Below are 18568 nucleotides of genomic sequence, written 5' to 3' on the forward strand. Positions count from 1 at the left end.
GAGCTGAGGAGGCACTCGTATTTGAAATACAGAAACACTGTTTCACTTGTCTGCATTGTTTGCACTGAATGAACAAAGCGGCAAACACGTCACTTGCGTTTGTATCTGTACCTGAAAGTCTTCGTGTCGATTAACTGCTTTTTATTCTCAGAATGCTTTTCAGGTGGAAATACACAAAGTCTCTGAAGCGTTTTGAATTCTAGTCTGGATCTACCAACGTCTGGGACATCAGCTGAATCTGGTCTAAAAACAAAAAAAACCCATGACGTTCTGGTATAAATTTTAGCTCCGTCACAATTACAACTGGATATGGGCAGGCCAAGTAAATATATTCATATTTATTTTGGATATAGCATTTAGTGTCAGAACTGTCTCTGATGTTGATGAAAACTTACAGATATAGTCAAAACTAGAAGTCTCATGTCTGTGTTTAGCAGTTGGTTCAGTCATTTTTACCCCACTAAGTTTGATGGACTGTGTAGCTCCCACTGTCTTCACTGGAAGTTGTTTGATACTCAACACTGAAAATCAAGCTGCTCTTTAAGAAGCATCTGTATGCATTTAAGAATGAATTTTTGAAAATCTCAGCTTGTTTGAACAAAGTGACTGCCTTCTATTTTCCAAGTTCCTAAAGTAAGAATACTGCACCTGAAAGTATCTGATTCCCAGCGTCTTCATATGCCAAAGGGAAAAAAGAACCAGTTTTATGTAACCATATGAATATGGTTTATGTAACCATATAAATTCTTCATCTGATATGAAAAGTACCAATATCTGGGGGAGGGGGGAAGTCAAAGAATTTAGTGGATTAAGATGGTTAAGGATTACAGAAAAATGGTGTGTGAAATGGCAGGTCCAGTAGGAAGGATTTAAAGTCAGTCTGTCAAAATAAAGTTGATATTGTAATTCATAAAGTACAGATGAACTGCTTATGTTTAGGTGAACGGGGGAGAAAGAATGATGTATTTAACAGTAAATGAGAATTCAGAATAAATTTGAAGTTGTAAATAAAGTAGTAATTTAGGGGTAAATGTGAGACGGTGACACAATACCTTTCTCTGAAAAAGGGTAAGTTTTTTTGCTAAAGAGGGGCAAAGCTGTAATTCTAATCTCTGGCCTTCAGAAATCATTTGATATGATGACACATGGGGAAGTTATTAGCTTGAGGGGATGGGGATTAATAGAAGAATGATAAGATAGACAAAGAAATGACAGAAGAGAATGTGACAACGCTGTGCTGAAAGGGGGGCTGGGAGAAGGTAGGTATTTTACTGGAAGAGTTGACAGACCCAGGGGGATTAGTAAGGACGTGGTAAACTCTAATGACACAAAGTAAAATCACCCATTAAAAGTACTAATAAAGTGGGCACAAAACCTGGGAGAGCACTATTTGGAAATGGCAGAGGAGGAAAAGATCTGGATATACTGATCAATCGTAGGGAAACCATGGGCCTGTTAAATTTTGCAATGGACTGTAGTACAGAGATCCTTGATCTTGTGGAGATCTGGCACAGACCTGTTCTTCATTAATCTGTTCCAGTATCATTGTAATGGGTCCCCTGCACTCTCACGTCTGGCATTTGCAAAGGCAAAGCCAGCTGAGGTTCGTCTGTTCCAGTTGTGTTGGCTTGTCTGTGAATGTCGCCCACCAGTGTAATGTGGTTGTAAAAAAGGCAAATGCAATCAGGTGAGGTATTCTCTAGGAGACTGGGAAGTACTAAGGCTGCATGTTGCTGTCCAGACACAGTTGTGGTCACTCACGTCTATGAAGGGGAGTGAGAAAGATAAAACCCAACTCTTTTATATGATGTTGACTAAAGCTGGAACAGGTGCAGAGGGGGAGTGGTGAGCTTTCCTTACGAGACTAAAACAGCCCCTTATCTCTAGCCTTGCAAAATGAGGTCTTTAAGGAGAAGCTTTTGATATCTATAAATATAGCAAGGGGTAAATATGAGGGAGGGAAAAAACTAGCTAAGCTGAAGGGCAATATTCTACAAGAATGAACAGATACAAGCTGGTTATGATTACAGTTATGCTGGTAATTAGAAGGCGGCTCATTAGAGGGGTGAGGTCCTAGAACAACAGGAATAGTGGGAGCAAAACTGCCTGCACACTTCTAGGGAAGGGCTGCGTTCATTTATGAAAGGGATTATATGATGCGGTTGTCTACAGTGAGAAGGAATGAGACTCAATGATTCAGGACATCTATCCCAGTCTTAGATTTCCTATTCAGAACGGGGTATTTTAGTTCAACCAGAAGTTATGGGCTGTCTGAGGAAATTACTTTTGCTCTGGCATAAGCTGTGTGGTAAATCAGACTCATTTTACTTTGTGCCATTAGAGTTTATCCCATTAATTCATATGTCTCTTTTTGGACTTAAAGTCTATGAATAAAGACTAAAAATCTCTTTATGCCTATATGAAAGAGAACAGAATTTCATTTGAGAGTTGAAGTATTATGTCCAGAACAGAGTTAGCTGTAAACAAACTTAGGGTGTTGTAGGATCCTTCAATGGCTAGTGCACTCTTTTGGCTTGAGAAGGGCTGATAGCACTACCTCAGAGGGGAACCCTACAATGTTGTGAAGTGTGCCAAAAGTAGCCTGGTTAAACGCCTGACAAGGAGCTAGGCTAGAGATTAGATCTATGTGCTGGACTGGGCTGTGGAAAAGGATGACCTCTGTATTTCTGTAAAGCTGTGGGTGTGCTGCATGTAGAATGCTCGTCTTCCTTCCTATCGCAGAGTGTTTTCAGCAATGCAGTACCGAACAGGAGTGTTCCTTTTCCTTGTTTTGCTTAAAGCTACCTCCTGACCTGGAATAGTATTTCCCAAATCATTGGAAAGGCAGGCAACTTACTAACTGGAAGACTTTCTATTACTCAACAAAGCAACCTGTATATAAAATAACTTACAGGTGATGTTTGTAGCTAAAGGGTGTGTCTTCCTTAACTCAGAACAGCAGGGATACAGGCGGATAGAGTGGCTTGCTGTGATATGTATACTTACATTATTATGTATACTTAGGGTAACTTGAATCTTGGGTCTCTTTCATGCAAAATATGAGCGAGGTGTCCTGGCAAGCGGGTGCAACCAGAGGGACACCTTAAGCTTTCCCATGCTGCAAAAGCAGATGTAAAGGCAATGCGGATGAGTAACTTCACTGCTCTCTCCCAAGTCTTGGCCTGTTACTTTGGTCCCAGTTCAGGAAAGCACCGAGTTTGCCTGTGAGCAGGTGAGAAGCCCCTTTAATAAGCAGGGCTTTCAGTGTTCTGATGAAGCTGATGAACTAATAACTGTTCTGGCTCTGTAAACATTTGCTATTGTGGGGTTACACAGCTGGCTGCTGGACTGCAGACGACCAGCTGGTATTATAGACCTGTTTGTGAGTGCTCACAAACACCTGAATTTGTTTAAGGACACTTATTGCCTACATTTTACATATCTTTTAAAATGAGCACAAAGTATCTGAAATGTCTGAACAGTTACTGAGTAAGAAAACAAAACAACTTCAAAACCCACAGCTTTTTCCACTGTGTGGAGTTGTGTGTATCCCTTGATGTCTACAAGGACTTCGGTAGACCTGCATGTTTTGTCTTCAGCCCTAGCTTATTCCTGGCTGGGATCTCTTTATGTCTTAATAGAGCGATTATTTAGATGCCGTGGTACAGCTACTCTTCCACTCTTCTTGTAACTGAGTGTATCAAGTAGTTAGGGATTGGGAACACTGTTGCTTCATACATCACATCCTCTTAACACAGTCTGTATGAGATAAGGCACTGGTGCCCCAAGTTAATAATGGGTGTGTGACCTGGGTTACCTTTAAGAGTCACTTTTAGTGACTTGAGAGTTTACAGCCATACTGGTACAAAAGAGGCAGGAGTAAAAACACTCCTAGTTTATAGGTAGATGCTGAGCAAGGCTGTAATGATGGCAGTAAGACTGTTTATGGAATATACAGTATGATGCATTAGTAAATTATTTACTCACTCTAAAGGTAAAAGTTTATTTGAATATTTGTCTGTTATCCATTAAAAGTGACCTCTGGCAGAGGGCAATACCAGTAACTTGGGATAGTACCACTTCATCTTCTGCTTGCAGAAGAAATGGCCTTTGTTACCAGTCCTGTAAGATGGACCAAGGATCTTAGGGCACAAGGGGTGAAAAGCTTGCTGGTCTAAAATACGTATTTTTCCTTTCTCTTCTGTAGGATTTTTAGAGCACCTCAGACGACATCCCAAGTGGATGATTAACTTCGCAATGGCAGAACTCACAGTGGAGAATGGCAGCTGTATGGACTGGCAAAAGCGATGCCTTGCATTGGAGTCCCAGCTCTTCAAATTCCGCTTGCAGGCAAGCAAGATCCGAGAGCTGTTAGCTGAGAAGGTGAGGCAGTGGTGGCTTCTTCTACTTTGTACTGAGTTATGGCATGAAAGAAAAAAATCTGTGAATGCTGAGCCATCTAATAAAATTATGACTTGCAATGGGGATCTCCTCCCTGATTACAGTATGTCATTGCACTCTGCTTATCACTTGAGATACAGAGATGTGCCTGTCAGACTGGTGTAAAGTGGCGTTAGTGAAAATAAGAATTTGGCCTTGTTTACCGGAAAATCACCAGGTATTCTGATTCTACTGGAACACACTGTGCCAGCAAGATTCTGGATATTCTGAAGTGACTGAGGCAGCTGCAGAGCAAAGATGGATATTTTAGATAAGAACAGCAGGATGAGGACTTGGCTGGCAATAGAAAAGCTTACAAGAGTGCAAATTATGCTATAATGTTAAAAGGCTGGACAGGCGTACATGTCCTGCCATAGTGTTAGAATAACATTGCATATCCAGTCAAAACATTCTGGGTATACTGAAGAGCAGGACAGAGATACTTTGAGATCTGGAAATTAGAAACTTGCATGTCATCTATCTGGTTTTAGAGGCACCTCCTACTAATCTCTTTCAACCGCACTAAGTGAACTCATTTGCAGTCCTAGGGGAGAGGACTGGCAAAGATTTGAAAGTTTTGTTGGGGTGGGTTTTTTTTTTTTGTTTCTATCATGGTATGGATTTTTGGTGTTTTTTCTTTACCTTAAATTGAGTTATTTTTCAATTTGAATTAAAGCTTTTTTCTACTAACCTCTGATTTGCATAAAATCCAAATTTCTAGGTTGCTGTGGGGTTCCTTCTTTTGTTTCCAAATGTGGCTTACATTATCACAGTCCAGTCCAAGATTGCTCAGATATTCAATTACTATTGGAAAGTGAGAACAGTTTCTTTCAGTCACAGTTTGCTAACAAAGTTGAAATCTTTACAACTGACTTCAGTTTACTCCAAATGCTTTTAAGCTGTACCTGATGACAGATATGTTCTAAACTCACTTTTGCTCCATTTTCTATTATGTAACTTTTATGTGTATATTCTTGTTTGTTGGTTTTGGATGCAAAAGCATCCAAATGACATCTGCTTCAGAGTGGAGCAATTTTCATCCTTGCTTTCACTGTAATTACGTTTCCACTAATGCCGTATACTGCATGAGACATTCATTCCACCCTTCATATTTTAAGAAAGTATGCAATTCTAAGCACCCTCTTCATCTTTTCAAGGTAGCTTCTGAGATGGACCTTAGGGATTACTTACCTTGGAAAACATTGAAAGTGGTCGTAAAGTCCATTTAGATAAAGGCGCATTAAAAAAATTGTGTATGGATGTGGCACAGGTCTGGTAAAGACAACCAGTACTTATGTGCAATACTCTACACTTGCTGCATTATGGAATCTGTACCCTCGTGCTTTATTAACTCCTGCTTTGAGAAACTACCCCCACACAAAACAAAGAAACCCTCCTATCAAACTTTTCTTTTTGGAGAACAGACTTGCCAGAGATCTTTTGACTATCTCTTTAGAGAGGTTTGTGGGCCATGGCAGAGAATGAAATTGTCATCTGCTTCAGGGGGCTCATCAAGGAAGGGGCCTGACTGCCATTAATCCAGCCTTTCAGTCAAAGCGATGTTCCCTTTGTTAAGATTAAGGAACAGCTTGGTTCAGTGATCAGGTTACTCTGTAACTACTTGCACAGTGCTGTTGTAGGCTTACTCGAAGGGTCAAAGATCTAGCAGGTTTGCAGTTCCCTACTCTGAATGTCATGTGGGAAGGGGAGAGCCACAGGGATTGTGGGGCAGCTCCGGCAGGCTCTCCTGGCGCAGGTGGACGGGAGGCACCAGAGCAGGTGCTCAGCACAGAACGCTCATGCTGAACACCGCTGTTGGGAAGTGTCCTGTGCCTCAGGTTCCTGACCGCTCTGCAACGGCTTGCTCAGAGACCCTCCGTCCCTCCTCCTCAGCCACCACAGGGCTCCCCAGCAGCCACAGCAACTGGGGCTCCTGTCCACGCTCCATCCTTTTCCCCCTCAGATGGGCAGTGATGCAGAACTGAAGGAGGTTCATGCTTTATGCATAGCGATGACAACTCTAGAGATTTTTATCATATATTTTATAGCAACTGTGATTTTTTTTTTTTCCTTACAGTTCTATCTGTGAGAATTAAGAGATTCATATTTATTTGAAAGAGTACTGCATTTTCAAAAATGTTGGGGGGCAGATCTTGAAAAATGTGAAATAGGCACAGTTGTTGTTGCCAACAAGCTGTGTTGCCAGCCTGTGGTGAGCATTGCCCCTGAGATCCTCTGATATGGTTTGCAGCAACAAGAAAATTAATTAAAAAAAAAAAAAAAGTGAAGAACAATGTTAACAGGGGATGATGCCAGCTTGTCTCTGGGGTCTGGAAGCTGCTGATTGAAAGGCTTGGAAACCTGATCCCCCACATTTTACATCAGTATTTATAATCAAGTTTATGATTTTAAGGCAGGTTTTACTATTTTAACTCACAAAAAAGCCCCAAGCACTCATGCCTGGCATTGGTAGTACAATGCATGCTAACAGTTTAAATACTTCAGATTTTTAAAATCCGCTTAGATTGAATAATCTAGATCGCTGTTTAGAACATGAGGAATTTTAAATCCAACAGTTTAACTGCCAGTGCCCTAGTTAACATGGTGTGAACTTTCACGTTGGTAGCCCGGTCTCGGCTATCGAGCAGAGCCTGGCTGCGGGTTGGCGCAGCAGAGGGACCCCAGCCCCTGGCCTCCAAGACAAAGCTCTGCCGACTTTGCTGGACCCCCACAAGGCATAAGACCCCTGGTTTCTGCCTTGTTGTGGACATCAGCAGGGAGCTGGTCTCTTTGGAAACAAGCAGTTGTTTCCACTCTGACTTTCTCGTACACACACAAAGAAAGGGAAACTCCTTTGTTGGTGAGAGACATAGCAGGCCGTTGCCTTGGCAGCAAGATGACCTGGTGAGGAGTGAGCTCTGGAAGAGAACAACAAGAGGAAAATGAGGCTGAGACATGCAGGAACTTCTTTCACTCAATTTTATTTGGTGTGTTCTGAGCCATCAGGAGGGGGAAAGCCTGTGTGACTGGTTGATAGGAGGATCTCTTGCAGCTTTTAGAAGGGCCATCTGGGTAGCCTTTAACCTGCTTCTCTCTTACGTCAATAAACAATGAACATTTGGAAAAAGTCTCTTTTGTCTCATGCAAGCATGGCTATACAACTAGGCCTGTTTCTCTCCATACAAGCTGTCTGGGCCAATGTTTGGGAGAAGAGTTACTTGAATTTGGCTTGGTCACTAAGTTTTTTTTATGTGACCTGGGTCAAGTTACTCAGTAGCATTTGACAAATTATAAAGCATTTTGAATGAAAGGACCCATGTAAATACCAAGCATTATTATTAATTCATTGAGGGATTTGAAAGAGCCTTACAAGTGTGGATGTATTAAATCTGAATGCTCCCCAGTGAGACAGCTGACACCGGGGATGGGTGAAGTAATCATTTTGTGTACATGAGAAACACAGCAGTTATTTAATAGTTCATAGTAGGACAACCCAACAATGTAGTACAGGAAGTTAAGAAAAGTACAAGTTCATTTAAGGCTACGGAGGGAATTAGGGTGACAAAAGTAATTGATTTGACTGGAACTTAGCCAGATCACCCTGCTTGCACAAGAAGTTTCATAACACTTTAGTGATCAGGAACAGTTCCAACATATATTCTCTGTCCTGATCAGGAACCAGGACTGCTAGCAATGCAAAGCAAACTGTCATGAGGCTGGGACAACAAGGAGTTTGTTCAGTCAGAACAGTGCTGTCTTAAAATAACCTGAGTCTTTCATGGAGATCACTCACCTTGTGGAGGATTGAATTATTATTCTAAGAGCATAGCCTTTGGGAAAAGGCCCAGAGAGTTGTCTAAAGTCTGTGCTGTGAATGTAGACCCTTGTCAATTCATCAGAAAGATGGCAGAGGCCATTGACTCTGAAGCTACAAACAGTCTTTGTTTCACAAGGTGTATTATGTCTTCAGTTAGCGTCTGTCTTTCACCAATATATTTTGCTGTTACCTGTCTGTGGTGATGACTATCCAGAGACTAACAGATAAATGCACAGGTAGATCACTGTTTCTAATGGACACAGACTCATATCATAACCCAGACCACTGCTGTCAGTGTTAGATTGCCTTGAGCTCAGTCTCTACCAAGACTCTCAGAGGCTGGGTCTTCGGTCAGAGGAGCTTTGGCTGTCTGTGCAATCTTCTGCGCAATCTCTCTGTTCCTCTGCCAAAGAAATGTCTTTGATTTGGATATTAAGCTCCATAGACTGTGATGTCCTTGACTGCTCCACTGAAAAAGCAAACCTGAGAGGTATCATGCTAAATGTGGTATTTTCTGATCTTCATGGTATGAATTTGTTATGGCGTGGATTTTTTAGTTACATGACCATTGAGGTGTCTACATATATGTACCTTTCTGATATGTTTGTCAATAGGTGTCGGTCTGCTCTTACGATCAATGTGTATGTATGAAAAGGAGAATTGTCCTGTTGCCATCTGAAGGAATGGAAATGGAAACACAGGAATGCTGATATCTCCATTCTGGGTCCCATTTTCAGGTTTGGTCCTCGTAGTGACCAACCTGAATACTTTGCTCCAGTGCTTTATCAAAAATGATAAAATGCATTGGAGAAAAAAGGAGCTCAGTTCCCTTTATCGTTTGTTTTCTGCTTGCAGCATGATTCTTCAAAACTTCTGAGGCTGCTTCTATGCCATTCCTTCATTAGTAAAACACAAGTAAATGCTGGAAACTCTGTGAAGCATTCCTCAAATATTGCAGCTTAGTGAATGAAACTTAGTGTCACTGACTTCCTATTACTGCGCTTAAATCTGAGACCCATCGAAGCAGGGCACGTGGTGGAAGACGACCTTGCAAGCACTGAATGAGGTCCTAGGTTGCTATTTAAAAAAAAAAAATGCTAGGCTCTAGTGGTAAGTTGTTAGAGGAACCCCAGGTACATCTGCATTTCACTGAGAATGAAGTGATTTATATACGTTTAGAATAAAATTCTATTCAGTGTCCTTTGATTTCAATAGCAGCAATGCTCAGATAAAGAATCACAGAATTGTCAGTTTGCAAAGCTCTTTAAAATGAAAAGAAGCATAGGAAAATTAAGATCATTGTTAATCTTGTCAGTTATGAGCCTGTGATGCTTTTGCAGCCAAAACAAAGTATTCATTGGTTATAATGTGGCATCGTAGAGAACCTGCTGTGAGCTTTCCAAGACGTATTCATTGTTATTTACCATTGTGAATGAATCCTAGCTGAAATAAAAACAGGAAAGAATGTCGCACTATAGACAAGCTTCTTGCAGGGACAGCCCATGCTGTGTAAATTGTAGAGACAGGGTCAAGACTTTGGGACTATTCCCTTGACCCATGTAATGAATGATGAAGCTCACTAATGAGAAAACAGTTCCGGTAAATTCAAAGTAGGGCAGAAGACTGGAAAAGGTCAAAGGCTTTTTTTTTTTCCTGATCAAAGCTGCCCAGTTAACCCAAAAGATGCCAAATCTCTGTAGACCTGCACAAGAAATGGAAGATTCCTGAGTTAAACAGGTGAATTTCCAGGTGATGTTAATTTCTTTTCTTTCTTTCCCCCTCTTCCCTCCTTCTCTTCTGGCTCTGAAGATGCAGGAATTGGAACAGAGAGTGATAGAAGCAGAGCAAAGAGCTGAGGATGCAGAGAAACAGGTAAGAGATTCTCTTATAGTTGCTTTGGTACAAGCCAAGCAGGAACTTACTCTAAATTCCCTCCAGTCTACCATACAGGCAGCACTCTGCAGTGCTGTGCTCTACTAGGGAAACATTGATTTACAGTGGCGAATGGATTTTCTGGTCTACTTCCTAGTCTTTGAGCCTGAGCTACAAACAGGCGCCTAAATAGCTTCAACCCTAAATGAAAACCAGCACCTTGTATCTGCCTCTCAGCTTCACAGCCTTTACTCCCTCATCTGTGATAGGCATGCTTGGTTATGGAAAAGGAAGGTCATGTTGTACCTCAGGACTATAATGGAGAAGGAGAGAGAGACTTCAGCTTGTGAACAGGCTGCGAAGAATAATGGACCTTTGGGAAGCAGACTGTTGTACAATCTGCGCTGTAAGGAGTATTATAAAAACAAAAGAGCCAGGAAGGGCCAGATGGTCTGAGCTCCTGTACCACTGCTGACCACTGCTGAAGGGAAGGTTTGAAGTGAACCAGCTCCCTCCAGCTGGACAAGAGCTGCAGGACTGAGCATTGAGTCAGAGATTAAAGCACAGAACTAAGAGCTGTGCAAGATGGCCAAGAATGGCTGTCAAAGAGGAAGGACTGAATAGGCAGTGTTATAAGCACTGGGAAACATATTGCCTAGGAATCAAGAGCTTGAAGCACCTGGTAAAGTATTCTTTCTGCAGAACGTACTTTTCCATGCCAGTTTGGTACTGGTGTCAAGATTTTTTTCTGACCAGCTTAAATATAGGAAAGATGCTATGTCTAGTCACTATGCTGTTGTCCTCTATGCTAGATCAGCAATTGCCAACCAAGAACAAGAGTTGTTCTTGAGAGTGGTATCAGTAAGTCCACACCCAATCAAGACAGGCAAAGGTAACATTGTCACTGTGACAGCACCAGCAGGAAATATAGTTATTGCCACAGGCCAGTGAAGGAGGTTTCATACTAGCAGACACCTCAATGACAGGAGTAGAGCACCCATGATATGGTAAGATGCAATGACAGCAAGGGAGCAGATGGAGAGCAAGTCAAATCCAGGTCAGAGACTGGGCAAGAAAGGGAGAACTTGGCTGGGAAGGTGTAGGAGAAATGAGGGTTGCCTTCACTCAGCTGCCACCAGCAGTTCTGCAGCCATGTGTTGGCAGGTCCTAAAGACTAGCAACCCTCAAAGTTGTAGGGTCTGCCTTTCCAGCAGCCTGATCCACATCCAGAGATAAGTGTTCCTGGAGAAATACTTCATAGCTGCCTGACAGCCTGAAGAAGTGACAGCATAAGGAGTAGGACCATTCCCTTCCACTAACAAGTATATTCACCATGAATGAGAAGCAGCTGACAAATGAGAGGGCTCCACATCAAGTGTAAAATCCCTTGTTATCTTTCTCTCCAGGAGTCCGGGGGGTTGGATTTGTTAATTCAATGGGCTCCCTGTAGCTGCCAACCTCAATTAAGGAAATCACATGTTTGCAGTCCCCTCTCTGAGCCTCTATTACAGAGTCAGCATTTGAGCATCAGACAGAAAGGAGGGGCCATTTCTTTTTACTATAATCACCCTAAACTCTAATGAAAACACATCCGACTCAGCAGGCTTAGTTTTCTGGCTCGGATGTTGGGCGCCTACCTTTCTGATTCAGTGTGAGGAAGAGGCAGTTTGCTTCTGTGCCTAATGCAGGCAGACAGGAGGACAAAACACAGCTTCTGCAAGTATGAAGTGTAGGCTGCTCAGCAGAGCATGAATAACTCTCTTGCACAGACACTGAAGTGCTCAGATCATTGCCCGCATTCTGCCTTCCTGGCTCCAAATTCATGCCGAATTAATGGTATCTGGAGTTGGTTTCTTTGCAGATTCGTTCTTTCTGGGATGTGTTGGAACCAAGTATTTTTCCGTCATCAAATGCTGCAATTAGCAGATTTGAGTTAAGTTGGTGGAAATCCATTCACCTTTAGAAATGAAGTCTTATAATCCATTGCAATAGGATGAGGTAATGATAAAACAGACTGGCATAGTGAGAGACATAGGTTTTGAAGAAAGCAAAGATGTTTTAAAAATTTGTTAAAAACCTGAAAGGCTTCAGCAGCAGCTAGATTTTAGTGCATTAAAACTTTGTAGTAAAGGAGCATTACATTAGTGCTTCTCCTGCTGAGATGAACAAGTGTTGGCACTGGCAGGAGCTCAGAGATGGGCAAAGCTTCTGAAATATCTAACATGGTAACTCTGTAGCAGGTCTGGAGAAAACACTTGTCAGAAAGCCAGAAGTTGCCAAAACATTGTCTAAGCTCGGGATAGGAGGAGGAAGGAACTCCGTAGTACATTTCCCTATAGAAATCTTGATGTGAAGCAAATGGCCAGGGTTTTGTGGTGTATACCTTGGTAGTGAATGGGGTAAAAAGCTGACCACAGTATTGCAAAGGAGGAAAATGTGGCGTACCTTGCCCATATGTCTATGTAGACTATAGTGCCTGTATGGTCTCTTTGACCAATAGTGTGCAAGTATTTCACAGTCCACGATGTGCTTATCTGTTCATGGTTCAGTTTGCATCTGTTACTGCTTCAGCATTACAAATGAATGGACAATGTTCTTTTCAGATGTGGATATAAACTAAGTGTGACTTGAAGAGTTTTTTTTTCTTCGTTTCCCAACTTCAAAAATATGAAACCCACAAATACTCTCAGTTAGGGTCTTACCACTAAACAAACAGCTCCTTCATTTGCATTGTTGGTTTTTTTTTTTAATCTCTCTCTGATTGTCATTACAGGTCAGAGTTATGGAAGAGAAGATAAAACTAGCCAACGTGAAGACCAGTGAATCAGACAACACTCTGCACAGGAAATACCAAGAGCTGATGGGCACAGTGCAAGGAAAGGAAGATCTGATCAACAGATTGGAGACACAGCTAGCAAAACAGGTAAAGATGTTTTCTACAGGGAGATCTGTAGCTTTCATGAGTTATAATGTACGTTTCAAAGGTATGGATTATGTCTTCATTACATATTAGCCTCTCAGTTGCCTTCGGATCAGCTGTAAAATGATGCCCTGCTCAGTGCAAGATCCTCTCCTTCCTTTCTCTTTTCAGACAAAAACATCCATTCAGCCTCAGTAGCCCTTGTCCCTTCATTATAGGAGACTGGTGGATGTCCTTAAAGGACTTCCTTATGTGAGTGTTGAGGCAGTGTTGAGACCCTAAATTGTAACACTTGAGTCTGGTCACATTATTTCTCTGGCTTCCTAGCATATAGATTGCTCTGCAAAATCATTATGTAGCCCATCTCTCACTCGGCATATGCTGCTTTTTGGGAAGGGACTTTTCCCAGTCTTCAGCAATCCTTTAGCATAGTTCATCTCTTGTCAGATGTCCTCATTATAAAAGAGCAGCTGTTTCCCAGTATGGATAGTTCCTAGTCTCTTCCATTCTCAGTTGGTGGAAGGAAGGAGCTACATCTACAGCAGAGCTTGTATTTCAGCTCTAGTAAAGGCCTTGCCCTGTGGTTTTTATAATGTGAGGAATGAGGTGTTCTTATATGTTGCTAAGTAAATTATTTTTAAATGGAAATAGCTCATTAGAATTTTACACAAAACATACTTTGCCATTTGAGTTACATTTTACATTTAGTTAATTGTCACCTATTTCAAGGGCAAAATAGATTGGTAAGCTGTCTGAACTTACTCAGACCAAGTGTAGTGTGGAGGTCAGGCATCAGATCTTTGTAATACTCTGGATTTCAGGTCACTTCCCCAGGCCAGCTTGTTCAGGCAGAATGTAGATGAAGTTTCTGCATTTTGGAAGAGAAAGAAGGTGTTCAGAAGGAGCTACAATAGTGATTAAGGTCTGGAAACAGCTCTTCCAATCTGAAGAAATTCTGATTTACCAAAAAATGTGAGGTGTGATTTGATTAAAATCAACAAACACAAGTGGGAAAAATGTTCTGTTAGTAGAAATCTTTTTATTCGAACAACAAGAGCCAAATGAGATTCTAGAAATGAAAGTAGGAGCTTGACAATTTCAGACAAGAAACACTCTTTATCAGGGTCACCAGTTTAGTTTCAGAATGGGATGGACGGTGGCAGTGCTGGAAGGTCACTAAGGGTCCCTGTAAGGCATCGTATTTGTTTTCACTGGGGTGGGGAGAGCTGTGGAGTTCAGAGCGTTAGTAAGAGAACACTGAGGTCATGTCTGGACCACACAATAGCATGGGACACAAAGAATCTCTAACTGCTTCTGGATCTTAAAGCACAATAACTGCATCTACGGGTGCTGTGCCTGAGTGAATTGGTTCTGCTTAGAGGCAGGGCTTACTAAGCTGTGTGACAATGCTGTCATCATGTCACTATCCAACTTTAGGACCCTAAATAAAATCTTGGCATTCCACTTTACCATGTAGCATAGCAATATTCTGAATCTTTTACCTCTTGGTCCCTGATCTGAGACAAGTCTGGGTCATTAGGGATTCAAAGGCATTACCCATGAGATGGACATCCAGAGAACTATGGTAGATCCATTATATGTGCCAGATCATTTCAGACCAGTAGGCACATCTAATATTCTGACTCCAGCAAAGGCTGGTACCTGATAATTAGGAACACATGTAGCCATATTCAGGGAGAAAAACTAAATAAATCCTCCTCTTGAAGCATCAGATTTGATTACTTCTATTTCATTACACTCGACTACAAATGTTACTGCTACCCATAATGTTGCCAAGGTCTGTTTTAAAGTCAGCAAACATATTTGAATAAGAGCCTTTAAATGTGCCGTTGTGGTGATGAATAGCATGTGGTGATTAAAAGCAATGTGAAGATGTGGGGGATTTCCTGCAGTCTACTGTGTATTTATATGGTATTCATTAAGTGAACTTACACTCTTCAGTGTGAAAAATTTAAAAGGGGGGGGGGGAAGCACTGACATTTTTATTATCATAATTACTGATATTTGTTCACATCAGAAAAAAAAATCTAGCAGAGAAACCACCAACTGCTACCAGAATGTATTACCTCTGTCCATTTAATTAGAGAAACTAGGGCTGAATGTGCCATACAGAGTATATTCCCCCTCCGTCCCTCCCTCCTGGAACTGATTTCTCCTTGTAGTTGTTTAAATCATTATGTAAATAGGAGACCTTTCAGTGACATTGCTTCTGATGAAGCCACACAGGAGATGAACAGAAGGCTTCAGGTGATTGTACCAGTCCAGCGTCTTTCAAAGGAAATTCCCAGAAAAGGAAAAAAAAACATAGCTGAGAAAACACAGCTGCAAACATGGTGTTGTAGCAATATTGCCCAAGCAGATACTTGGGAAAAATGTTCATTGTGCAGATCAAGAGTATTCCCATAACACCTTTGTGTGGAGTAGAACCTGTTTCAATGGATATGTAAACATACAATCACTTACACCATCTCAAAACCTCATAGCAGGTCTTAGAGTTTCAAGGTCAAGTTTTGGAGCTTTTTTTATCCTGAGTCTGCTATCTTTCTTTTTTAATTTACTTTCTCAATGAGAATATTGCATGTGCGTGTTAAACACATTGCTGGTGTTAGTTTCCATCTCATGCACCTTTAAAGTCTATACTCTACACCTGTGGTTGCAGCAGTTGAATCCCTTTTGCTTGGAAGAATTACACTATTTTATAAATCACTTACAGGCACTGCTTAACTCTTATTAACTTCGGCAAACAATGCGTGTCTGTGTAGGCTGGGGGAACACTACAGATGCTCAACAGCAAACAGCAACATTGCAGAACCATCTAAAGCAGGAAAAGTTGCAGACTGTACTCAAAACAAACTGTGGTAGGTTAGCAATCATTACCTGAATTGGATTTTGCTATTCCACAAGAAATTTTTGAAACAACCCTCTGAATTTGACTCCATTTGTAAGACAACTTAGAGCTTGATTTTTCAGAGGCCAGCTAAATGATAATATCCAAATAGCAGACTTAAATCTTATATCTGGAATGAAACCTTCAGTGTTTAAGTCACTCCTGATGCAGTAACTTACTGAGAACAGTCAGTTGTACTCTCCTAACGCATCTAATCTTTTTTTGGCACAGAAACAGTTGAGGACTGAGGAAGCCAAAATTGTTCAAGAGAAAGCTGCCAAGATCAAAGAGTGGGTTACATTTAAGCTGAGAGAGGTGAGTCTTTAGCTTGCTGCCAGGTTTCAGGGCCTATGACTAGGTACACTGAATGCACTGCCAGTGGGCTCCTATGTCGGACAATAGTCTGAGGACAGTCAGGCTGCCACAGAGGCTTTCTGCTTCTTTGGCCCTACACACACTCAGTTGCAGAGCTAGGGTTTTCCCTCTTACTGAGGGCTATTTACTGCTTTGGGCAAACTATAAATGACTGTGAAGTCACTAATGCCTGAAAGCAGTCTCTAAAGAAGATTTACTAGTCACAAGTGGCTTTCACCAAGCTTTCCTCTGCCTGTCCCTTTTTTCTCTGGCTGCAGTTCCTGTCTCTTTTTCTGACAAAGCAGCTGTTAAACAAACACATGTCCTTTGCTCTTCCTTAATTTCCCATCTCTGACTAACGCTGTTTTTCTACTGCCCAGCATTTTCTTACATCTAACCTCTCCCTCCTATCCATCCTGTGGGCTTATGCCTGTATCTGACCTAATTCACTGTAGAAAAACTGAGAGATAGCAATGGGTCAGCATGCAGTTTTAAAGATGCAGTAATAGTTTACAACTGGGAGTGGGGCTATCTGGTCTTTCCCTTTGATTCCAAGTTAAAGCCACAGGTTTCCCAGTTTATGCCAGAAAGGGAATTGGTTGGAGTTGGAAGAAGCAGTCTTTGTGGGCACTAATTGTGTTATGATGTGACTTTGTAATCTCATTAGATTGCCTAGATTATTCACCGAGCTGCTGTGCTTCCTTTTTTCATTCTCCTATATGAGATAACTTAATGTGCATCTACATTACTGACTGGTGCAGCACAAAGGAGAAAGCACAGGGGTTGACTTGGTGTGACCTGCTGCGAATCCAGGACTCACACTGTGTTTTTACTGGCGATGAAGTTCGTGCCAGATGCTAATTCTAGGTGCATACCATGTACAAGTGGACCACTGCCAACTGAACGATTTTGCATCTGTGTTGCAAATGGGTTGCTCTAGACAGCACCATGGGTGCAATTTCAACTTTGATTCCATCAAGAGGGAAGCCTCTTTGGGTGCACCAGTGCTGCATTTAAGAATGTATGCTGAGACACTTAAAACAAAGTCATAAGGCGAATTTGAAAATGATCACTCATGCACTAATTGCAAATGTAAATGCACCCTTAATGTTGGTTGTTTTTTGTTGTTTTTTTTTTTTCCTTTGGTCCCCTGGATCCAGGGGATGTCCTTTTACCACATACAGGGTGAGAGGGAAAAACGCTCCTCCTGGGTAATAGTTTTTTGATTATCTCTTTCATGACAGTTATTTCTGGAACAGGAGTAAATGATAAACAATAGCAGGGAAGGAAATTAAAAGACCTGTTTGAGAAGTGCGAATAGTATATACAGAGGCTATTTGAGAAAGCACAGAGAAATGTTTAAGTGGGTTGTCCAGTGGAGCTGCTGAGGAGAAGGATTTCAAGGTGACTGGTAGACTCACCCATCTTTTTTTCCTTTTCCTGTTCAGACACTTGAATGTAATAAAGATGAAGACATGTTCTGTATAGTGGAACACATGCACACACAGTTTTGCATTATTTTTCAGTTTTTATTATTGTTGTTTCATAGCTTGAGCTAGAAAATTACCACCTGAAAAACTGTAATCAGAGGCTGACGGAGCAAATTGAAGCCCTTCAGGATACATTGCAAGGTAAATGTGTTCACCTGGCATTGTAGCCTAGTAACCACCACAAGAGTGGAAGTCAGCATTCCTGGGTTGTATTCTTAACTATGTCAGCAATTAGCATTTGTGACAGTAAGCAAGCAGTAGAATTTCTCTGTTCTTCGGTGGGTCCATTTTTGAGATGGGAATAACATTGGTTACCTGCCTTAAAAACTCTTTAATTGGTCTCCCACCAGTGATTGAATACAGACCCCTTTTTTTCAGAGTCTGCTATTACCATTAAAATAAGCCACTGAGGTCCTGAATTTGAAGCACTCATTGAAATACATAGCAAAACTCTCCATTCACTTCAGTGGTGCAGGGTAGAAGTCCCTGAGGTATTTCACTTCACATCCACATGCGAATTACCCTCATCCCCACAGAACCTCTGCTGGCATGTGAGCCGAGTAACCGAGGACTGAATGGGCCAAGGCAGCAGCCACCTGGTCTGCCTTTAGAAGCTGGGTTCCTCTGTGCTATCAGGTTGGGTTGGAGAAAGCTGCTTACGGTGCTTGTGCTTTTGCAGTTCTTGTTTGGTGGATAGATGGAGAACTTTGGTCTCCAGGGCTTGAAATCGGCACCTTTCATTGCAACACATTTTGAAGAGGAAATTC

At 41.6% G+C, this 18568-nt stretch overlaps 1 protein-coding gene across 8 annotated transcripts in view; it reads left to right on the top strand.

The window, feature by feature from the left end:
* The window catches only part of PLEKHH1 (pleckstrin homology, MyTH4 and FERM domain containing H1), a 59385-nt gene that overhangs the window by 4953 nt on the left and 35864 nt on the right, over positions 1–18568 (top strand). For 3 of the 8 annotated variants that reach the window (XM_087746528.1, XM_087746522.1, XM_087746521.1), the window contains exons 2-6: positions 4208–4383; positions 10067–10129; positions 12903–13052; positions 16189–16272; positions 17861–17942. In XM_087746528.1, coding sequence (XP_087602654.1) covers positions 4208–4383; positions 10067–10129; positions 12903–13052; positions 16189–16272; positions 17861–17942 — 555 coding nt within the window. Of the gene's footprint in view, positions 1–151; positions 323–3215; positions 3233–4207; positions 4384–10066; positions 10130–12902; positions 13053–16188; positions 16273–17860; positions 17943–18568 lie in introns of those variants that run through there. The other 5 variants (XM_087746520.1, XM_087746524.1, XM_087746523.1 and 2 more) reach the window with 4 other exon arrangements.

This window comes from Nipponia nippon, unplaced genomic scaffold (genome assembly GCF_047370975.1).
Source record: "Nipponia nippon isolate SJK-2023a ecotype South Korea unplaced genomic scaffold, ASM4737097v1 scaffold_10, whole genome shotgun sequence".
Classification (NCBI taxonomy): domain Eukaryota; kingdom Metazoa; phylum Chordata; class Aves; order Pelecaniformes; family Threskiornithidae; genus Nipponia; species Nipponia nippon.